This window comes from Cucurbita pepo, chromosome LG08 (genome assembly GCF_002806865.2).
Source record: "Cucurbita pepo subsp. pepo cultivar mu-cu-16 chromosome LG08, ASM280686v2, whole genome shotgun sequence".
Lineage (NCBI taxonomy): Eukaryota > Viridiplantae > Streptophyta > Magnoliopsida > Cucurbitales > Cucurbitaceae > Cucurbita > Cucurbita pepo.
This window is the reverse complement of record NC_036645.1, coordinates 6,955,603-6,972,946: the sequence shown is the minus strand read 5'-3', so window position 1 is coordinate 6,972,946 and position 17,344 is coordinate 6,955,603. Positions and strand designations below refer to the sequence as shown.

The 17,344-nt window shown below is 36.2% G+C and overlaps 3 protein-coding genes across 4 annotated transcripts; 1 reads left to right on the top strand and 2 right to left on the bottom strand.

Moving 5' to 3' along the window:
- Window positions 1-96: 96 nt before the first annotated feature.
- LOC111800821 lies at window positions 97-5,018 on the bottom strand. Of its 2 annotated transcripts, XR_002816024.1 has the most exons (5): window positions 4,828-5,018; window positions 4,196-4,602; window positions 2,092-3,230; window positions 951-1,207; window positions 97-605 (listed from the first exon to the last, which is right to left on the bottom strand). XR_002816024.1 is itself a non-coding variant. In XM_023684688.1 (4 exons), exons 2-4 carry the CDS (start codon window positions 4,536-4,538, stop codon window positions 1,133-1,135), a joined length of 1,557 nt encoding a protein of 518 aa, XP_023540456.1. In that variant the 5' UTR covers window positions 4,539-4,602; window positions 4,828-5,018; the 3' UTR covers window positions 654-1,132. The 2 variants fall into 2 exon arrangements, 1 of the variants encoding a protein (XP_023540456.1); XM_023684688.1 differs by lacking the exon at window positions 97-605 and having other exon boundaries at window positions 654-1,207.
- Window positions 5,019-5,764: 746 nt separating this feature from the next.
- On the top strand, window positions 5,765-11,084 carry LOC111800830 (bZIP transcription factor 16-like). The gene is made up of 13 exons (XM_023684703.1): window positions 5,765-6,062; window positions 6,403-6,507; window positions 6,978-7,034; window positions 7,123-7,197; window positions 7,567-7,656; window positions 7,770-7,829; window positions 7,910-8,079; window positions 8,663-8,717; window positions 9,583-9,625; window positions 9,700-9,959; window positions 10,089-10,166; window positions 10,263-10,388; window positions 10,628-11,084. The coding sequence occupies exons 2-13, from the start codon at window positions 6,439-6,441 to the stop codon at window positions 10,748-10,750; spliced, it is 1,206 nt and encodes a 401-aa protein (XP_023540471.1). The 5' UTR covers window positions 5,765-6,062; window positions 6,403-6,438; the 3' UTR covers window positions 10,751-11,084.
- Window positions 11,085-11,974: 890 nt separating this feature from the next.
- LOC111800834 (protein ABHD17B-like) lies at window positions 11,975-15,513 on the bottom strand. The gene is made up of 5 exons (XM_023684707.1): window positions 15,004-15,513; window positions 13,552-13,588; window positions 12,984-13,220; window positions 12,856-12,903; window positions 11,975-12,647 (listed from the first exon to the last, which is right to left on the bottom strand). The coding sequence occupies exons 1-5, from the start codon at window positions 15,330-15,332 to the stop codon at window positions 12,129-12,131; spliced, it is 1,170 nt and encodes a 389-aa protein (XP_023540475.1). The 5' UTR covers window positions 15,333-15,513; the 3' UTR covers window positions 11,975-12,128.
- Window positions 15,514-17,344: the final 1,831 nt, after the last annotated feature.

Genomic DNA, 17,344 nt, shown 5'->3' with positions numbered 1-17,344 from the left:
GGTCAATAAGAAAACGTTGTTAGGTTTTATTATTTACCAATAACACTCNAAAAAAAAAAAAAAAAAAAAAAAAAAAAAAAAAAAAAAACCACAATGTATTGCTAAAATAATTCTCACCTGTTTGGATTTTTAATCTCATTTTACACTTACCCTCCCCTCCATTGTCCATTCTACTTCCCCCTTCTTAGAACTCCGAGGTCGGGATGCACCCGCACCGCATAGTCTAAAGAGCAAATCCTGTTCAAGTAAGGTCGTATTTTCCCCTTCCTCTTTGTGCTTTGCTCGGATTTGAACCCTAAAGCTGGAGACAAGGTTCAATGAGGATCAAGCCTTCTGTCACGTACCGCTTGAATGGGCGAACAACCCAACCCTTGGAACATACTACAACCCCAGGTGGCGAAGAGCCAACATCAAGGTGTCAAACCTTCCCGTTGATGTGAGCTCTTGGAGAAGATCAGCCTGTTACCTGTAGAGTAACTTTTATCTGTTGAGCAACGACCCTTCCACTCGGCATCGTCGGATTACTAAGGCCAACTTTCATCCGAGCACATGGGTTTAGAGATTTTGATTCTTTAAGTGAATCATAATATCCGTAAATGCTACATCTACAAAATGTGGTGCAGGAATGAGAGATTTTTATCACTAGAACAAGATAAACCACCAGAACCAACAATTTAGTGAACTAAAATTAGAATTTGAGTTCATACTCTATATACAAACAATTCCAAGACTAAACACATTGCTTCTACCAAAAAAAGGCAGTAAAAGTGGCAAATATAATACGAGCTTCTAATCCTCATATATATATATATATATATTCTTCTGATCAGCAACAGCATACAGTTAAAGAACAATGATACAATTCAGATGTAGTTCGTTAGTTGACATTATTGATTGTATTCTATGACAGAAATATATTGAACAAAAAGGCTATTAAGAAAACTTGGTACCATGTATAGTAGTACAACGAGCCTGTGGTCATCACATGATCCCTTGCCTTACCAATTCATTTGATCGCGATTATATCTGTTGGTAACAGTGATCTTGTTGCGCCATCACGGTTTCCGAAGATCGTAACCAGCCTCCTTCCCAATGCTGGATATATTTCACACTACTAGCAAAGCTTCATTCTTCATTCGCGGTTAGAAAACAGCCATTTCATCCATGAAGCCATACATTGCTTTGATAGGTATTCTGGTAGATCAATCTACAAGAGAGGAATATAATCAGAGAACTGCAGAAACTGTTTCCTTCCTCAAGGAACTAATTTCTTCGAATAAATGGAATATGCTGAAGAGCAAAATCGATAGAACGAATGTACACCAAAACATGACCTTTGCTTCTTATAAAAAATATTGTATGTAATCAAGTATTTCATAATAACCATAGGATCAAATACAGATTTGTAATGTGCCAAGCTTCAGATAACATGCATTTGTGTTATTTTTAAATAAAAATTCTATATAGAGCAACTGAAAAGACATAGCCCACATCAAATGGAGCAAAAACAAAAAGAATGGCAAAAAAACTTGGAAGAAAAAGTTCCAACTGTTTAGAACAAGTAACAGACGATAAATACAAAACTTTTTAAGCACCGACACGGGGAGGGGTATTGAATCTTTGGTCCGTATTGAATCTTTGTGGACTAAACCTTTCTAAGATGTCTCCTCCCCTTAAGTAACCTGTTGTTTCTCACGAGTCCGATGTTCCACAAAATTGGTAAAATACCAGCCTCACAAAACTCCCCCTTTTCTTTTAATGGGGATGGAATAACACCTCCTCAGCCAGATTGCGTATTGGGAATAGGAGCTCTCTTCTATTGAAAACTTTAGTTCTTTAAGAACTAGCCGTAAAAGTTTGATATGAACTAATGTGGCATTAAACAAAGAATTGACTCAGGACCGTCTATGAAAGGTACACAAGCCACAACCAAGGAAGAATCTAAGGCCAAAGAAATAAATGATTGCCCAGATAAATTGGTAAGTAAACATATTCAACAGTCATTCTCAAGCATGTACCCTCATACCATGACCATTTACATTAATCTAAAAATCAGACACAAAAATGAGGGTTGATGATAAGTGTACTTACAGCATTCCATGGTACGGTATAGTTGTCAATGGAAAGCAACCAACTTCCAGTGTTTAACTTCAAATCCGTTTTATCCCTTTTAATATCAAAGTCTAACAGCTCATCGTCACAGCTATCCTCATCATCAGAGTTCCTTTTTCTTCTTTTTCTACCTTTTTTCACTCTTTTTCGCTTCTTAGATTTAACTGATGCCGTATTACATGGTTCAAAACCATCGTCTTCTGATAGACAGCTGTGATCTAACAATGCATATTCATTAGATTTTCGGAAGCATATGCCATTATCAACAAACAAGGATTCCCATAACTCAGAAGTTTGACATTCATCTGACATTCTATAGTGAAGAACCCAAGACTGAAGCCCTAGCCATTTTATCACCTCTATTGTCTTTTTTCTCCTGTAGCACTCTTTCAATAGCGGGGATAAGCTATGAGTGTCGCTTGAGATTGCTGAAATCTCGTAAATAATAGTCTTGATTTCATCCAATTCTTCCTCTGCATCTTCATCTTGTACAAACCGTAAAAGTTGGCGTCCTTGATTAATGACAGCATTTAATAGTAAAATCTGATCTAGAGATTCAGCGTCACCATATTTAGAAAGTATGACCTCAAACAGAAGAGATGAATTACCAAAATCCTTGGTTTCCATTCTGGGGCGGAGAAGTTTACATAGCATTTTTAGAAAGCAGCAGAAATCAGCTTCTTCAAGAGTAATAAGGAGGTGTTGACATAATGAAGAAAATGACTCCTGCGTTAGGAACTCATTAATGGCATCCCAAACATCTCTTGAATCATCTTTAAGCATTTGATCGAAGAGATATTTCACAAAGAATTTTGTATCGAGGAACAAAATTTCACCATCTTTTAGTGACTCCGCAAACTCATTGGAATACCAAAACTCAGGTACATTCTTAATGAAATTCTTCACAGTTTGATGCACATCCAGATCAAGAAAATAATGGGGCTTTGTCGCAACCACGGCAGGAGACTGCCCGTGTTTCCCGTTCCACTCAAGCTCCTCCCAGCAAATGTCTCGATTTACAAAAGAAAACTGTGCCAAGGCCTTGGCACCTTTTCCATGATCAGATGCACCATTTGTAGCAAAATTCGAAAACCACTGAGATATTCGTCTTGGGTTTCCTGCAGAATCAAGGAGCGATAGCATGATCAGGAATCTGCATGGAAAGCGAAAAAGCAAATCATCAAAGACAGAACTAGCAAACCATTCTATTGCAATTGAATAGTATGTTGTGTCATTAATAAACAAACTCCCCTGTCAAAGGAGGCAGTTGCAATGTCTTAAGTTAAAGATAAAATCCGTTGATAGACAAGGAAACTATAACAGACTTTTACAATGAAATACATATAAATGCAAAAGTAATATCGACTTTGAATTTCGTTTTCGAGAAGCATACATTTCATTAACAACACTGATAACATAAAGCATTGTATCATAAATGCAAGGCATTATCAACTAAAACAGACTCTTAGCAAGAGAATTGAGATGTACAAAAATAGTGTGTATTTAAAATTTATATTCTAATACATGTCTGAGCTGTGTTGTGTCCATGTTTCACATTCATGTCCATCCTTCTTAAATCTACATATACCCAAAAAACACAGTGGGTGGTACGAATGAAAGTTGCATATTATGCTTCTTAAGCCATGAGCTTGTTCCGTTGCATTACTTGTGTTTAGATTTATATGCTAGAGTCATTCAAGTAATCTTGATCAAACTATCTTGTGGAATGATTTGAATCACGAGTTTAGAAACGAGTTTTCTTTACTTATGATATTGATCATCAAGGTAATCCATTCCAAAACTTTTCCTTGGATTGATTCTTATTGTTTTTCGGATTCTTGGATAATTTAGATCTAAAGTTCTCGTTATTTAACAATGTTTTTAGATCAAACCCAAGTTTTACATAACATTTGGTATCAAAGGTTTCCTTTGGGTTGATTCTTCATCAATGGGTCCTCAAGAACAAGCTTCGGGTTATTATTTTCCAGTAAAGCAATTTGAAAGAATGAAGATTTAGTCAAGTGTTCTTGCAAGCAGATGGAACTGCCAATGCTAAATTTGACAGAGAAGAAAAAACTCTAACCTTCAAAAAACTTCTCCATGATGTAGCTTCTCTTGGCAATGAGAACTCCTGCTTCTCGTGGTCTCTTTTCAAAGAGCATTTGCAGCAAGTGAGATGCAAAGTCCCAATTCAGTGGCTTCGATCTCAGAAAGGTCATGAACAGTTCTCGCTGATGCTGGGGACTGATAGATGTCATACTAGCTATAGTATTATAAAGCCATAATCGGACCTCGGACCGTCCTCCAGAAGCCAGCAATTTCCATAAAACAGATTCTAATCTGCTTAACAAAGAAATTCTCAACTTCGCAGAGCCAACATCCTCTTCTTCGTTAAAGACAGGCTCAGCCAGAAACAGATCAATCATTTTACACCTAAACTACGTATATCTTCCTCTTGAACGCTTATTTCTCGATTAAGAACCAAAAATCCTACGAAAATGAATTCAAACATAAATCAGAAACAACAACAATAACTGATCGAACAAAGTCTAGAATCGATTCGCATAATGAGGGTTTAATGAGATAATCTCAAATTTATACAGACTCTAACATGAAACCAAATCTTCTGAAAAATGATACAGCAAAGAATTAAAACTTCCGTAATTGAGAAAATCGTAAAGGCAATAATACTGCGAAAAACTCAAGAGAACTTACAGAGAATAGAGCAACTCAGAGACTACAAGAACCCAACGCTCGGCAATTTTCTCCGTGTGAAACTAGAACTGTAGAATTGCATTCGAAATTGACATTTTAAGGGAAAAAATCTCTGGAATTTCTAAGCACTGCTTCCTGCAATTTCAAGCTCGAAGACGAGCTTGAGCGCTACAATTCCAATTTCCAATTTTCAATTTCATTTTATTTATTTATTTATTGCGACCAAACTTTCTCTCTGCTTGAAATAATTCAGAAAATGTTTTATTTAATTTTCAACCTAATTTTTTAATTTATTTATACATAACTTATTTTAATCAAATTAAATTCAAATAATTGAAATTTTCAATTAGTTAAAAAAAAATTTAAAATTAATTTGAACTCAATAAAAAAATTGTTTATTATATAATTATATATACATTTATTAATTTTAATTTTTTTATAGTTTAAAATTATTTATTTTAACTTTTTATATTTTAAAACTATTTTTTCGATTATTTATGCTAAAAGCTCTTAAAAGAAAGTTTATAATTTTTTTTTATCATAACTAAAATAAATAAATAAATAAATAAATAAATAAATAAATAAATATATATATATATATATATATATATGAATTTGAGTTGCAAAACTTAATGTAATATTTTTTACATATATTTTTATTTTTAAAAAATTAAATAAATAACTAAAAGAACTCGAATTAATTAAACTAAAATATTTTTAATGTATTTTAAAAAAATTATAATGAAAATAATTGGTTGGGCCGATAAATACCCTCAGTTACACAATTTTCATATAATGATGGGCCAGGCCCATTAATTTGGGCTCACAATAAAACAGATTTGGGCTTCGGCCCATGAGTCGCAGTCATGCCGAAACCATGAGAGAGAGAAAATGGAGTGGCTCATGCCCTGAGGCTGAGGAGCGAGACGGCGATTTCGCAACTTTTCTTCGAGAAAGAGAGAGAGAGAGAGAGAGAGACAGTAATTCCGTACGACCATCCTCATCGTCCTCCTCCTGCATCCCTCTTCCGATCTTCCCATTTTCCACTTCTTCTCCGAACTTCAATCCTTCCCAATTTTCTCCTTTCATTATTCGCCATCGCTGTTCTTCGAATCGCCTTGCTGCACTGATTATCCAATTAAGACTTCGTCTTCGTCGTTTGATCACCTTTGGAGCCTCCTTCAATTTGGTCTCGAATTCTTTTCCGCCAGTGGAGTTTGAAGTTTCGACTTTTGGTAAGTGAAGAGATTTACCTTGTTCAATTTGGAATTTTGGGTGTTTTTGTGCCGTTTCTCGTTTTTTTTTAGGGTTTTTGGTTTTGTTCGTTGTTTGTTTAGCTTCATGCATGTAGGGAATGGAATAGTGTGCTTGTAATTCTTGAATTCTTCATGTTCTATGTTTGGTTTGCTTTCGAATTGGACAATTGAAATGGGATTGTGAATTGTGGGAACGAAATTTTTTCGGTTTTTAAATTTGAAGTAAGTTGTTGATTGTGTTCATGGGGATTCATCGAGGAGCGTTTGTGGTAAAGTCAGTCGACAGTGTTTTAAGGATTAGGTTTCTTGTTGTTTGAAGGCTTGGGGGATGGCTGGAAGATGGTGAAGCTGAACCATGAGTAGCAGTGAGATGGAGAAACCACCCAAAGACAAGGAGACCAAGACACCGCCGCTTACCACCCAGGTTTTTTCCCCCCTTTTTTGTGAACTCATTCTCTTTGCTTTTCATTAGAATGTTGTTGCACATGAATTGTTCTTCTTCTTCTTTTTTTTAAAAAATATGGGTTAATGGTTAGTAATTTCAAGATCAAACCAGTATTATGTTTTAAATGAAACCTGACCACGTTGTTTGTTTGTTTATTTGTTTATTTTTTTTTTTATAGAACAGTTCTTTAAAAAACAAATTAAATTTTTCTATCACAGAAAATGTAACATATGAGCAAACAGTTCCATAGTGTTTGTGTCACTTTCCTTGAAGTCATTCCTCACAGGTTCTGCATGATCCTGACCACTTTTTTTAGAACAGTGATATAAAACAGCTTCAAATTTTCTATCACAGAAAATATAAGCAAACAGTTCCCAAGTGTTAGATTAATTTTCTTTAAAGTTGGTCCACAAGGTTCTATATGATAATTTATTGTCTTTGTTTTATAGGAGCAGACTTCAACCACTAGCGCTGGCGCAGTTAATCCTGATTGGTCGGGATTTCAGGTCAGATTGGCGTAAAAAAATTAGTTTAGTCTTGTTGGTTGGCACGGAATTATGGTTAGATCATTGTATTGTTTCTTTTTTATTTCAGGCATATTCTCCAATGCCTCCGCATGGTTTCTTGGCATCAAGCCCCCAAGCCCACCCATATATGTGGGGAGTTCAGGTACATTGGCTACGCACTGGTTTTTTAGGTGTATTACGTCTTCTGCGTTTTGACCCATGTGAATGTAATTTGCTTGGATTCAGATTTTGAAATGAGTTTTCATAACTCTGTTTAGCACTATTCTTTTTTTTTTTCCTTATTATTATGACGCTGCTATTAATATTTAGCCTGTGTGTCTTGAAGTAATTTTTCTTTGTTTAGTGATCTCTATGTTTCATTGACAACCTAATGGTCCATGCCATATCTGATAACTTTGTGCAGTATTTCGAAAATTGTAGCTGGAGAGTACTTTAAGGAATATGACTTTGTTCTATCCTCTACTACCTGCATATTATGTGTATTTATCTAAATGTGGGTTTTTAATTACAGCATATTATGCCTCCTTATGGCACGCCTCCACATCCATATGTTGCAATGTACCCCCCTGGTGGCATATATGCTCATCCTTCCATTCCTCCGGTACTTTTGGGCATTATGAAGTTACCTTCTTTTTATTATGTTAAAGTTTCCGTTATATTCTCGTCTGATGGATTTACTTCATTATGTATGCCACATTCTAATATTTATAATAGGGATCGTATCCTTTTAGCCCATTTGCAATGCCCTCTCCAAATGGCATCACTGAGGCCTCTGTGAGTTCTTTCTTTCCTTATTGTATGATGGTTATCATTGTTTTTAAGTGAATACAAATGACATGTGAAGACGTATATAGGGTAATACAGCAGGCAGCTTAGATGGGGAGGGTAAGCCACCTGAAGTGAAGGAAAAGCTTCCAATTAAAAGATCAAAAGGAAGTTTGGGCAGTTTGAACATGATTACGGGGAAGAACAATGAGCTCGGTAAAACATCTGGAACATCTGCCAATGGAGCATACTCTAAAAGGTTTGTATCTTTTCTGGAACACAGTCCGTGTCGATTAATAATGGTGTATGCTATATAATTTATTTATTTTTTATAGGAAATGATAAATAATTCATCAAACAAACTAATCGAAATAGTGGCCATGGGGATGCTGGGTCAAGGCATTCCCTTCCACTAAGGAGGGATCAAACCAACGATATTCAATATAGGTTGACAACAAGGGAGCATATATATGCACAAGATTCTTGAAATTTTCTTGGGTGTGAAGGTTAAGCCGTCGGATCTTTTTTGAAAAAAGAGTAAAAAATTCTCGGAATTATACCTGCAAGGGAGTGGGAGTAATTGGAACTGATCAAAGTAGAACTCTGGAAACAGGAAGCTTTATGTGATGTCCATGGAATTTAACCTCTCTTTTTTTTTTTTTCCTTTTTTTTTTCGGGTGGGGGGACTCTGCAGCTGCATGAACAACGTTGTTGTAGGGACTGTCTATCACTGAAGATTTTAGATATTATCAACTTCACATTCTTGAAAACTGGTGTCCTACAGTTTTTATTGACGGCCCATTGGAATCTTGGGTAATATGAATCTATCTGGTTTTTTGTAGTGGTGAGAGTGCTAGCGAAGGTACAAGTGAAGGAAGCGATGCCAATTCTCAAAATGTAAGTAGTGGTAATTGCTTGTCTGTTGACATTTTCATCTCACATGGATCGACTTTATTCATTTTCTGGATGTGACCTGGATAGATTATGTTTCTGTAGGTCAGTCAAACTAGTATTACGTGCCGTAATGANTCCCCCCCCCCCCCACCCCCCACCAAACAAAATGAAAAAAATGGGGGGAGAGAAAGATAAGAAGAATGAGTACCAATTTCATTCTCTTACCTCATTCATCTATTGCCCAGTGATATAAGTCAAATGATGTTTTCAACCATGAGGAAACTTGGGTATGATGAAAGTTAAGCGTTCCCATAGGTAAATGAAAATGGCTCTTCTGCTCAGAAGAGCAGAAATGAAATGTTATCGAAATTCTTGCTCCCATTGGACCATTTGTATCTATATGCATTAGAATCCCGATTCATGGATCTCTCGGATCGAGAAAGAAAAATAAGAGGAAGAGGATCAAACCATTTCTTCCGACCCTTTTTCTTGATAAATGTTGGTTGATCGTATATATCATTATAGTTCTATGATAAAGAGTATCATTTCCTATTTGATTCTTTGAATTCCATACTATCAGTTGCAATCGGATCTATTCATTAAAAAAAATCGATTCAGTACATTTCTGGTGTACTTATATTGGATTTGAATCAGATTTTTGATCAATATGAGTTGAAATGTAAAACTAGATTGATTGAGGGGGAGAATGAACTAAATGGTAAATATATTGATACAGTTTATTAGTTCTGTAGCTATGATGTCAAGTTTGTTCGGTGCTTATTTTTTTTGTTTTTTCCTTTTTTTTTTAAACCGCTGCTCCGGTCTTTCTTTCGAGATAAAGTGATCTAGTAGTATTTTGCTTTTGTAGGAATCACAACCTAAGTTAGGTTCCAGGCAAGACACTTTGGAAGGTTTGATTCTTTCTTTTTCTTTCATCTTGACAGTTATCATCCCAGACATGGTGAAAAATGTTTGCCTTTTACAGGTGAAGCATCTCAGAACGGCAACTCCATGCATGGTACTCAAAATGGAGGATCTAATACTCAGGCAATGACTGTCATTCCATTGGCTGCTGCTGGGGCCCCGGGAGTCATTCCTGGTCCCACGACCAACTTAAATATTGGAATGGACTATTGGGGTGCATCATCCGCTATCCCTGCAATGCATGGAAAGGTTCCATCAACTCGAGTAGCTGGAGGATTAGTTGGATCTCGGGATAGTGTACAGTCACAGCTTTGGTTGCAGGTAAGCTCTAATAGACTCGAAAATTTCTCAATGAAAAGTTTTGTTGTTCATAAAATATCTATAATTCGAAAAGTTGGTCTTGGAAGTTGAAAAACGAAACAAAAATAATATCTATATATTTGGATTTAGGATGAGAGAGAGCTTAAAAGACAGAGAAGAAAGCAATCAAATAGAGAATCTGCACGGCGATCCCGGTTACGCAAGCAGGTATTGAAACACATACTGGAAACTGTAATCTTGTTGGTAGACCTGATATCTTGTGCTTCTTCTATAACCTACTGGCTCTGAATTCATGCTTTTCAGGCAGAGTGTGATGAACTAGGACACCGAGCTGAAGCCTTACAAGAAGAAAATGCCAGTCTTAGGTCTGAAGTGAACCGGATAAGGAGTGAATATGAACAATTACTTTCAGAGAATACTTCTCTGAAGGTAATACTAAAATTACTTCTTTTCCTCCCTCAATTGCTTGAACTCACTTTGACTGTCACTTTGGTAAACGAAACGAGACGGTTGGATAGAGAGCCTTATGGCGCCACGATATTATAATCTATTTCATCATATGTGCTGTTTGAATGAAAAGCGTTGGGAAATAAGCTTCCTCTTCACTGCAACAGATATATGTTGGCATTAACTTGCCCCATCTAATAAACTGGATTTTGTTTTTGCAGGAACGACTCGGTGAAGTTACGGGAAACGAAGAAGTAAGGGCCAGCAGGAACGGCCAGCATTCGAGTAACGAAACCACACAACTTACAGAGTCGGAGGTTGTACAAGTTGGTATCAAGAATTGAATGCTCTCCCTGCTTGCTTTGCTGCATTTTTAGGCGCATAACCTTAACTAATTTGTCAACAACCCCAAAATTTTAGGTCTCCTAGCTTGTAGGTTGAGTTTTTATATAAGCTGCTGACCTATTATAGTTTTAGGATTGTTTATTCCTGTGATCCATATTATCATATCTCTTTGGGGTGCTTCCTTAACTGCCAAAGCCCCCAGCGTGTTAAATTAGTCTTGTAGCATTCACACTTCACTTTAGCGTCTGTACTAAAACCCCATCCACATTAATTATTGTTGACTTGGATAAAAAAAATGAATATACCTTGCAAGTCTTTACTTGTTTGTACCTTTCTGTTCTGTCTTTTCGAGTTTTCATGTTTGAAAATTGTTGACCCACGCCGTGTTGGCTTGATTATAAACTTCGTATCATGTCATCTGCTATGTTAACCTCCTACTTACGATATTAGTATTGTCGAAACAAAGAACCGTTGCTTGAAATATCAAGGTACATATAAGTTAGTTTAGGCAAAGGAGTTGTCTTGGGATTGATTGAGATGCACGTAAACTAGTTCATACAAGAGTCTAATGGGTCATCTTTAGAATATTTGTCTCTTGAAATATTTAGGTACATATAAGTTAAGTTTAGGCAAAGGAGTTGTCTCGGGATTGATTGAGATGCACGTAAACTAGTTCATACAAGAGTCTAATGGGTCATCTTTAGAATATTTGTCTCTTGAAATATTTAGGTACATATAAGTTAAGTTTAGGCAAAGGAGTTGTCTCGGGATTGATTGAGATGCACGTAAACTAGTTCATACAAGAGTCTGATGGGTCATCTTTAGAATATTTGTCTCTTGAAATATTTAGGTACATATAAGTTAGTTTAGGCAAAGGAGTTGTCACAGGATTGATTGAGATGCACACGTAAACTAGTTCGTACAAGAGTCTGATGGGTCATCTTTAGAATATATTTGTCTCTTGAAATATTTAGGTACATATAAGTTAGTTTAGGCAAAGGAGTTGTCTCAGGATTGATTGAGGTGCACGTAAGCTAGTTCATACAAGAGTCTCTGATGGGTCGTCTTTAGAATCTTTGATTGAGGAGGCGACGAGAGAAACATTGACGTTTTAGGGGGAAAAAATGTTGCTTAACCTTGTGGGATATGATTGATAATCACTTCAGAAGGGCGCAAGTTCATCTTTGATAACATAGATCTGCCCAAATGGTGTTAGAATCTTCTTCTAAAAATAGAACTTGAAAGGAATAATATCATTAAATAAAACCTTCTTTCCCCCAAAGAATTTATCTGATAAAAATAACTTCTCTTGTTCTATAAACTACTGCACAATTTTAGAAAATGGGTGTTAGCGAGCGCTGCATTCTATACAATCTCTTACCCATTGGAGGAACCTCTTCCACAACAGCACCTCCATTGGAAACAGCTGCTGCAGCAGTTGCTGCATCTCCATTGAAAACAACTGGTGCAATTGCAGCACATCCAAGCAAAGCAGCTGGAGATGGAGGGGCAGCTGAAGCAGCATCCGGGCGTCGGGCACTTTGGGCATGTGGGGCATTTGGGGCACTTCAAGCGTATCGAGCAGCAACTTGCGCAGCTTGGTCTCGGACATTTTGGCTGACAGCATTTCAGCCTGCAGCAGCATCCATCACAAGAACCCGAACAGCAACAGGATCTTGTTTGTAGCTCGAGCGTCTGTCGAATCCTCTTGAGGCGAATCTTCGTCGTCATGTTCTCCATTTCTTGGATGAATTTGCAAAGATGGCGGATGTAGTCTGGATAAAGCTCCAAGTTGCAGTGCCCTCCTCCTTTTATCCATAGAGGATCATATGGTTCTCTTGACTTTTTCCATAATCCATTTCCATGGAGCCAGTTCACAACATCATCTTCTGTGCCCTGTGAATATTATCCAAAAACATTTACAAGCTCGTCTTCTTCGATAACGATTGCAGTTGGTATGAAAATTGTAGTTCGATATAAGAAAGAGATACGAACTTTTGAAAACATCTGCACGGGTATCCACCCGACCATCTAATCAACGATATGGTTCGAAATCGAACGACGGGAAACAAGTTCAAGTTGAACAAGGATGGAAAGAACTTACATGTATCACAAGCACAGGGCACTTCACCTTCTTGATTTTGTTGATGTTCTGCAGTGGAGAGAGTTCGCATAAGCTTAATGAACACAACGAAGTATCGACACCGTCGATGTCGAAGATAAGCACGTTACCTTATAAATGTCAAAGCAAAAGGAGAATTTCACATGGCATAGAACACGTAAACCCGAAAGAATTGCACTATGCAGGACGACGCCCCTTAGCCTCGGCAACTTAGAAGCCAAATGCAATGTTGGTCCACTTCCAACAGACTGCCCATACAAGATCAAGTCTTCTTGGCTCACTCCATACTCAGTTTCAAGGCACTCGTAAACCGCTTCGATGTCAGCGTACGTATTCAATTCGCTAGGCTGGGATTCAAAACCGACGTTAATTTGACTCACTGATAGTGACTACGAGTTCAAGTTATCGTAGAAAGCATATAGCAATGAGCAAGAACCGAACAAGAGTAGCTAATTCGACCACCTTATAGCAATGATCTAACCATTTTCGTAACGAATACTAACAAAGCCTCATTCGAAAGGACTGCTAGAGCCTAAAAATTCACCCAAATAGCCTAGATTACTGCGTTTTATTTCGAGTTAATCTCATTCCCTTGTTCGACCTCGATCATTTCTACGCGGATCATTAAGGGAAGAGTTAATACAACAGATTGCTGCATAGAGTGGAACAGCAACATACCTTACCAGTTGAAGCTCCATAGCCAGAGTAGTCATATCTGCATAAAAAGGATAAGGAAAAAAACATGATCAAGAAACCGATGAACGCGATCAAATTCACCGATATGGAACCACGGATAGCTCAAAAAATGGTAAAAATAACCGTCTTGTAGTGGCCCAAGCTCACCACTAGCAGATATCGTCCTCTTTAGGCTTTTTCTTTCGGGCTTCCGGGAGAGGTTTCCACGTACTTATAAAGAATGCTTCGTTTCTTTCTCACCAATCGACGTGGGATCTCACACGTCTCGTGCTAACAAACATTTCTCATAACGACCGTGAGCGTTTAGCAACACGAATATAGAGCATTCGTACAAACAAAATTTCTCGAGAACAAATATCGACAGTTTTCGAAAATTAAGCTAATAAACAATCTTGCAGAGAAAAGAATGGAAAAGGGAGAAAAAGCAAACTTTCCCAGAACCCCAAAGGGCACAGAACTCCATCAAACAAACATATTTTGAAGCTAAAAGAGATGAGAAAATTACTGCTTTTTCAGGGGAAAAAGGTAAAAAAAGAAAAAAGAAGGTAAGAAAATGACCTTAAAAGAACCCAACTTTGGAACTATTAAACCACCCTTCTCTTCTTCTCCTCTTCTTCACTTTTCACTTTCCATCATTCATCTATCCGGTAAATAATTGCTGTAAATCTCCCCCAACCCAAACAGTAAATTTCAACTCATTTTGATTTCTTTACTTTTCACTCAAAATCCCATCTGAAAAAGAGCAGTAAAAACCTAAATCCTTGTAAAAAATCAAACATGGCACAGAAACAGAGGCCATAGCCAAAAACAGCTTCACCGGAAACAGACCTCCGTTCATCAGAACAAAGTTAGATAGAGACACAAAAAAAACTGTCAAATCCCACATCGTTCGTTCGAGAACCGAACAAAACATTAAGAGCGTGGAAACCTCTCGAGAAACCCACAAAGAAAAAGACAAAAAAAAAGACAATATCTGCTGACGTTGAGTCAATCACCGAGCTCTATGTCAGCTAGTACACTAGCTCAAGGGTTGTATTGTGAGATCCCAAAACATTATTTCTAAGAGTGTGTAAATCTCTCTCTAGCAGACAGCGTTTTAAAGCCCGAAAAAAAAAACTCATAGAGAACAATATAAGGCGGTGGGTTTGAGCTGTTAGAATTGGTATCAAAGTCCGTCACGGACGGTGTCTGACCCCAAAAGAGTAGATTGTGAGATCAAGAAACACTCCTTATAACCTCGAGAGAAAGCCCGAAACAGCCCAAATAGAACAATATCGGCTAAGAGCACATTTGGGCATCTCTTACAAGAAGCCACAAACAAAAAAGCTTCCACAAAAACAGAGCTCCATGAACCAGAACAGAGTAAAACAATATATATATATATATATATATATATAGAGAGAGAGAGAGAGAGAGAGAGAGAGAAGAACAAACCCCATGAGATTAACTCGGAGATTAACTTTAAGCTGAAGGAAGAGATCATAAAGCTGGCCGAGGTCCGCCGCATTGCCATGGGAATAAAGCAGAGTAAGCCTCGCACATGGATTCCTTAAATAAAACCCCACAATCTTATTCCCACGTTTAGTATCGATCATCAAAACATCCAGCAAACTGTCATCCACCGGCGCTCCCGCCGCCTTCGGAACCACCGTAAGGCGGGCGTCGCCGTCGCTGTCGCCGTCACGCTTTCTGATCTGGTAAGTCGGTGGCGACGGCGGAAAGAAGGCGAATTTGGAGGCCAAATGAGAGAGCATGCAACCCATTCACCGGGAAATAGGATGAAACTAAAATTCATGGAGTGAAAGATTCAAAACATTGTAAATTTTTTTAGGTGGAAGAGGAGAGAGAAAGTGGGTTCTAGAGAGAGAGAGAGAGCTATTTCTGTGTAATATCATTGTTTGTAATGTAAAAGTTTCAGATTTCTAAACACAGAATGAGAGAGAAAGCCCAGTGGCAGAGACAAACAGAGACACTATATATTAAATTAAAATTCTTNTTTTTTTTTTTTTTTTTTTTTTTTTTTTTTTTTAAAAAAACAGGGTCGGAGACCAGATTTACATTCTCGGTCCAACGTCGTCTCCTACTCAGCTTCAATTCCCCACCGCTAGTAGCCGTTGTCGTATTTGAGTTTTTCCTTTCGAGATCCCCTCAAAGTTAAATGCCTATGCTAGTGAGAGGTTTTCACACCCTTATAAAGGTCTCCATTCTCCTCTTCATAGGATCTCACAATCCACTCCTTTTAGGGCTAGTGTCTTTGCTGACACTCGTTCCCTTATTCAATTGTAGTGGGATCCCCCAATCCACCTAGTTGAAGACCCAGCATTCTTGCTACCACACTACCTCGTGTCCACCTTCCTTTAGGGCTCAACCTTCTTGTTGGCACATCGCTTAATTCTGATACCATTTGTAGTAGCTCAAGCCCACTGCTAACAGATATTGTCCTTTTTAGAGTTTCCTCTCAAGGTTTTTAAGACGTGTCTCCTATGAATAGATCCGTGATCTTACCTACTAATAATAATAATAATATATATAATGAACTATTTTTATATTGACAATTTTTTTTAGTAGTTTAAATTTTAAAATTTAATCGAGAGTATGACACCTTAGCCAATTAAATTACATTTTCGTCAACAAAATTTATAATAATTTAGTTTTGAGTGCGGAAAATCTCATCTAGGTTATATGTGAAAGTTACTTAAATTCCACTAATGTGTCATTTTTTTGAACCGATCAGGCTGTCACATCAAATTCAATTACACCTTACCGTTTTTTTATTGACTAAATTGTTACAAATTTTAAATAAAAATATTAAATTTCTATATTATTAAAAATGAAAGACTAAATTTGATACAAATATATTGTAAGATATTAAATTAAAGGTTTGATTATAAATTCAGTTAAAAGTTGGATAAAAATTGTAATTTAATTTAATTTCAATAATTTTAAAATTTTCAATTTTATTTTTATAAATACATATATAAATTACCTTATTATATTGGAGTTCATTTCAAGTGAAATTAAAAAAAAATAAAATAATAAGAATTAACATAAGAGATGAAATGAAAACCAAATGGTGTGAAATTAAACCTAAATCCAAATCAATAAGGTTAAATTAGTAATTTACCTTAAATTAAATTTAGTTTTACAAGGGAATTATTTTAATATAATTTGAAATCCAACTCATTTATTTAATTCATTAATTTTATTTAAACTATGACCTTGTCGACCCATAAAGTTAATAAAACAAAAAAAAAACATATAATTTTTTAAAAACAACTGATTTATTTATATTAAAATGGTAATAAAAAAAACAAAATTATTTATATTTATATTTGAGGAATTTAAAGGTGAAGAGAGAGAGAAAAAGTTGTATATGCATGACTTCATTGCATTGTCAGTTCCTCAGACATTAGAACAAAAAATATTTGTTTCTCTCTCATGCCACTGCTAAAATCCAAAATTTTTAACTTAAAAATATTTATTTATTTATTACCATTTAACAATTTTGGATCATAGATTTATATTTACATTAAATTATTCTTTTATTATTATTTTATTCTCTACCTTTTTAAATATTTATGTTTAATTTTTTTTTATTTCTAAATTTTAAAAATTAAATTATAAAAAAATAACCTTGTTAAATATTATTTTAGAAGGGAGTAATATTATTTTTGTTACGTTTGAAAAAATAATTAAATTTTTAAACGTAAAAAGAGTTTTGAAACAAGTACGAAAGATAGAGGGTAATATCGTAATTTTGTGTTTTTATAATTTT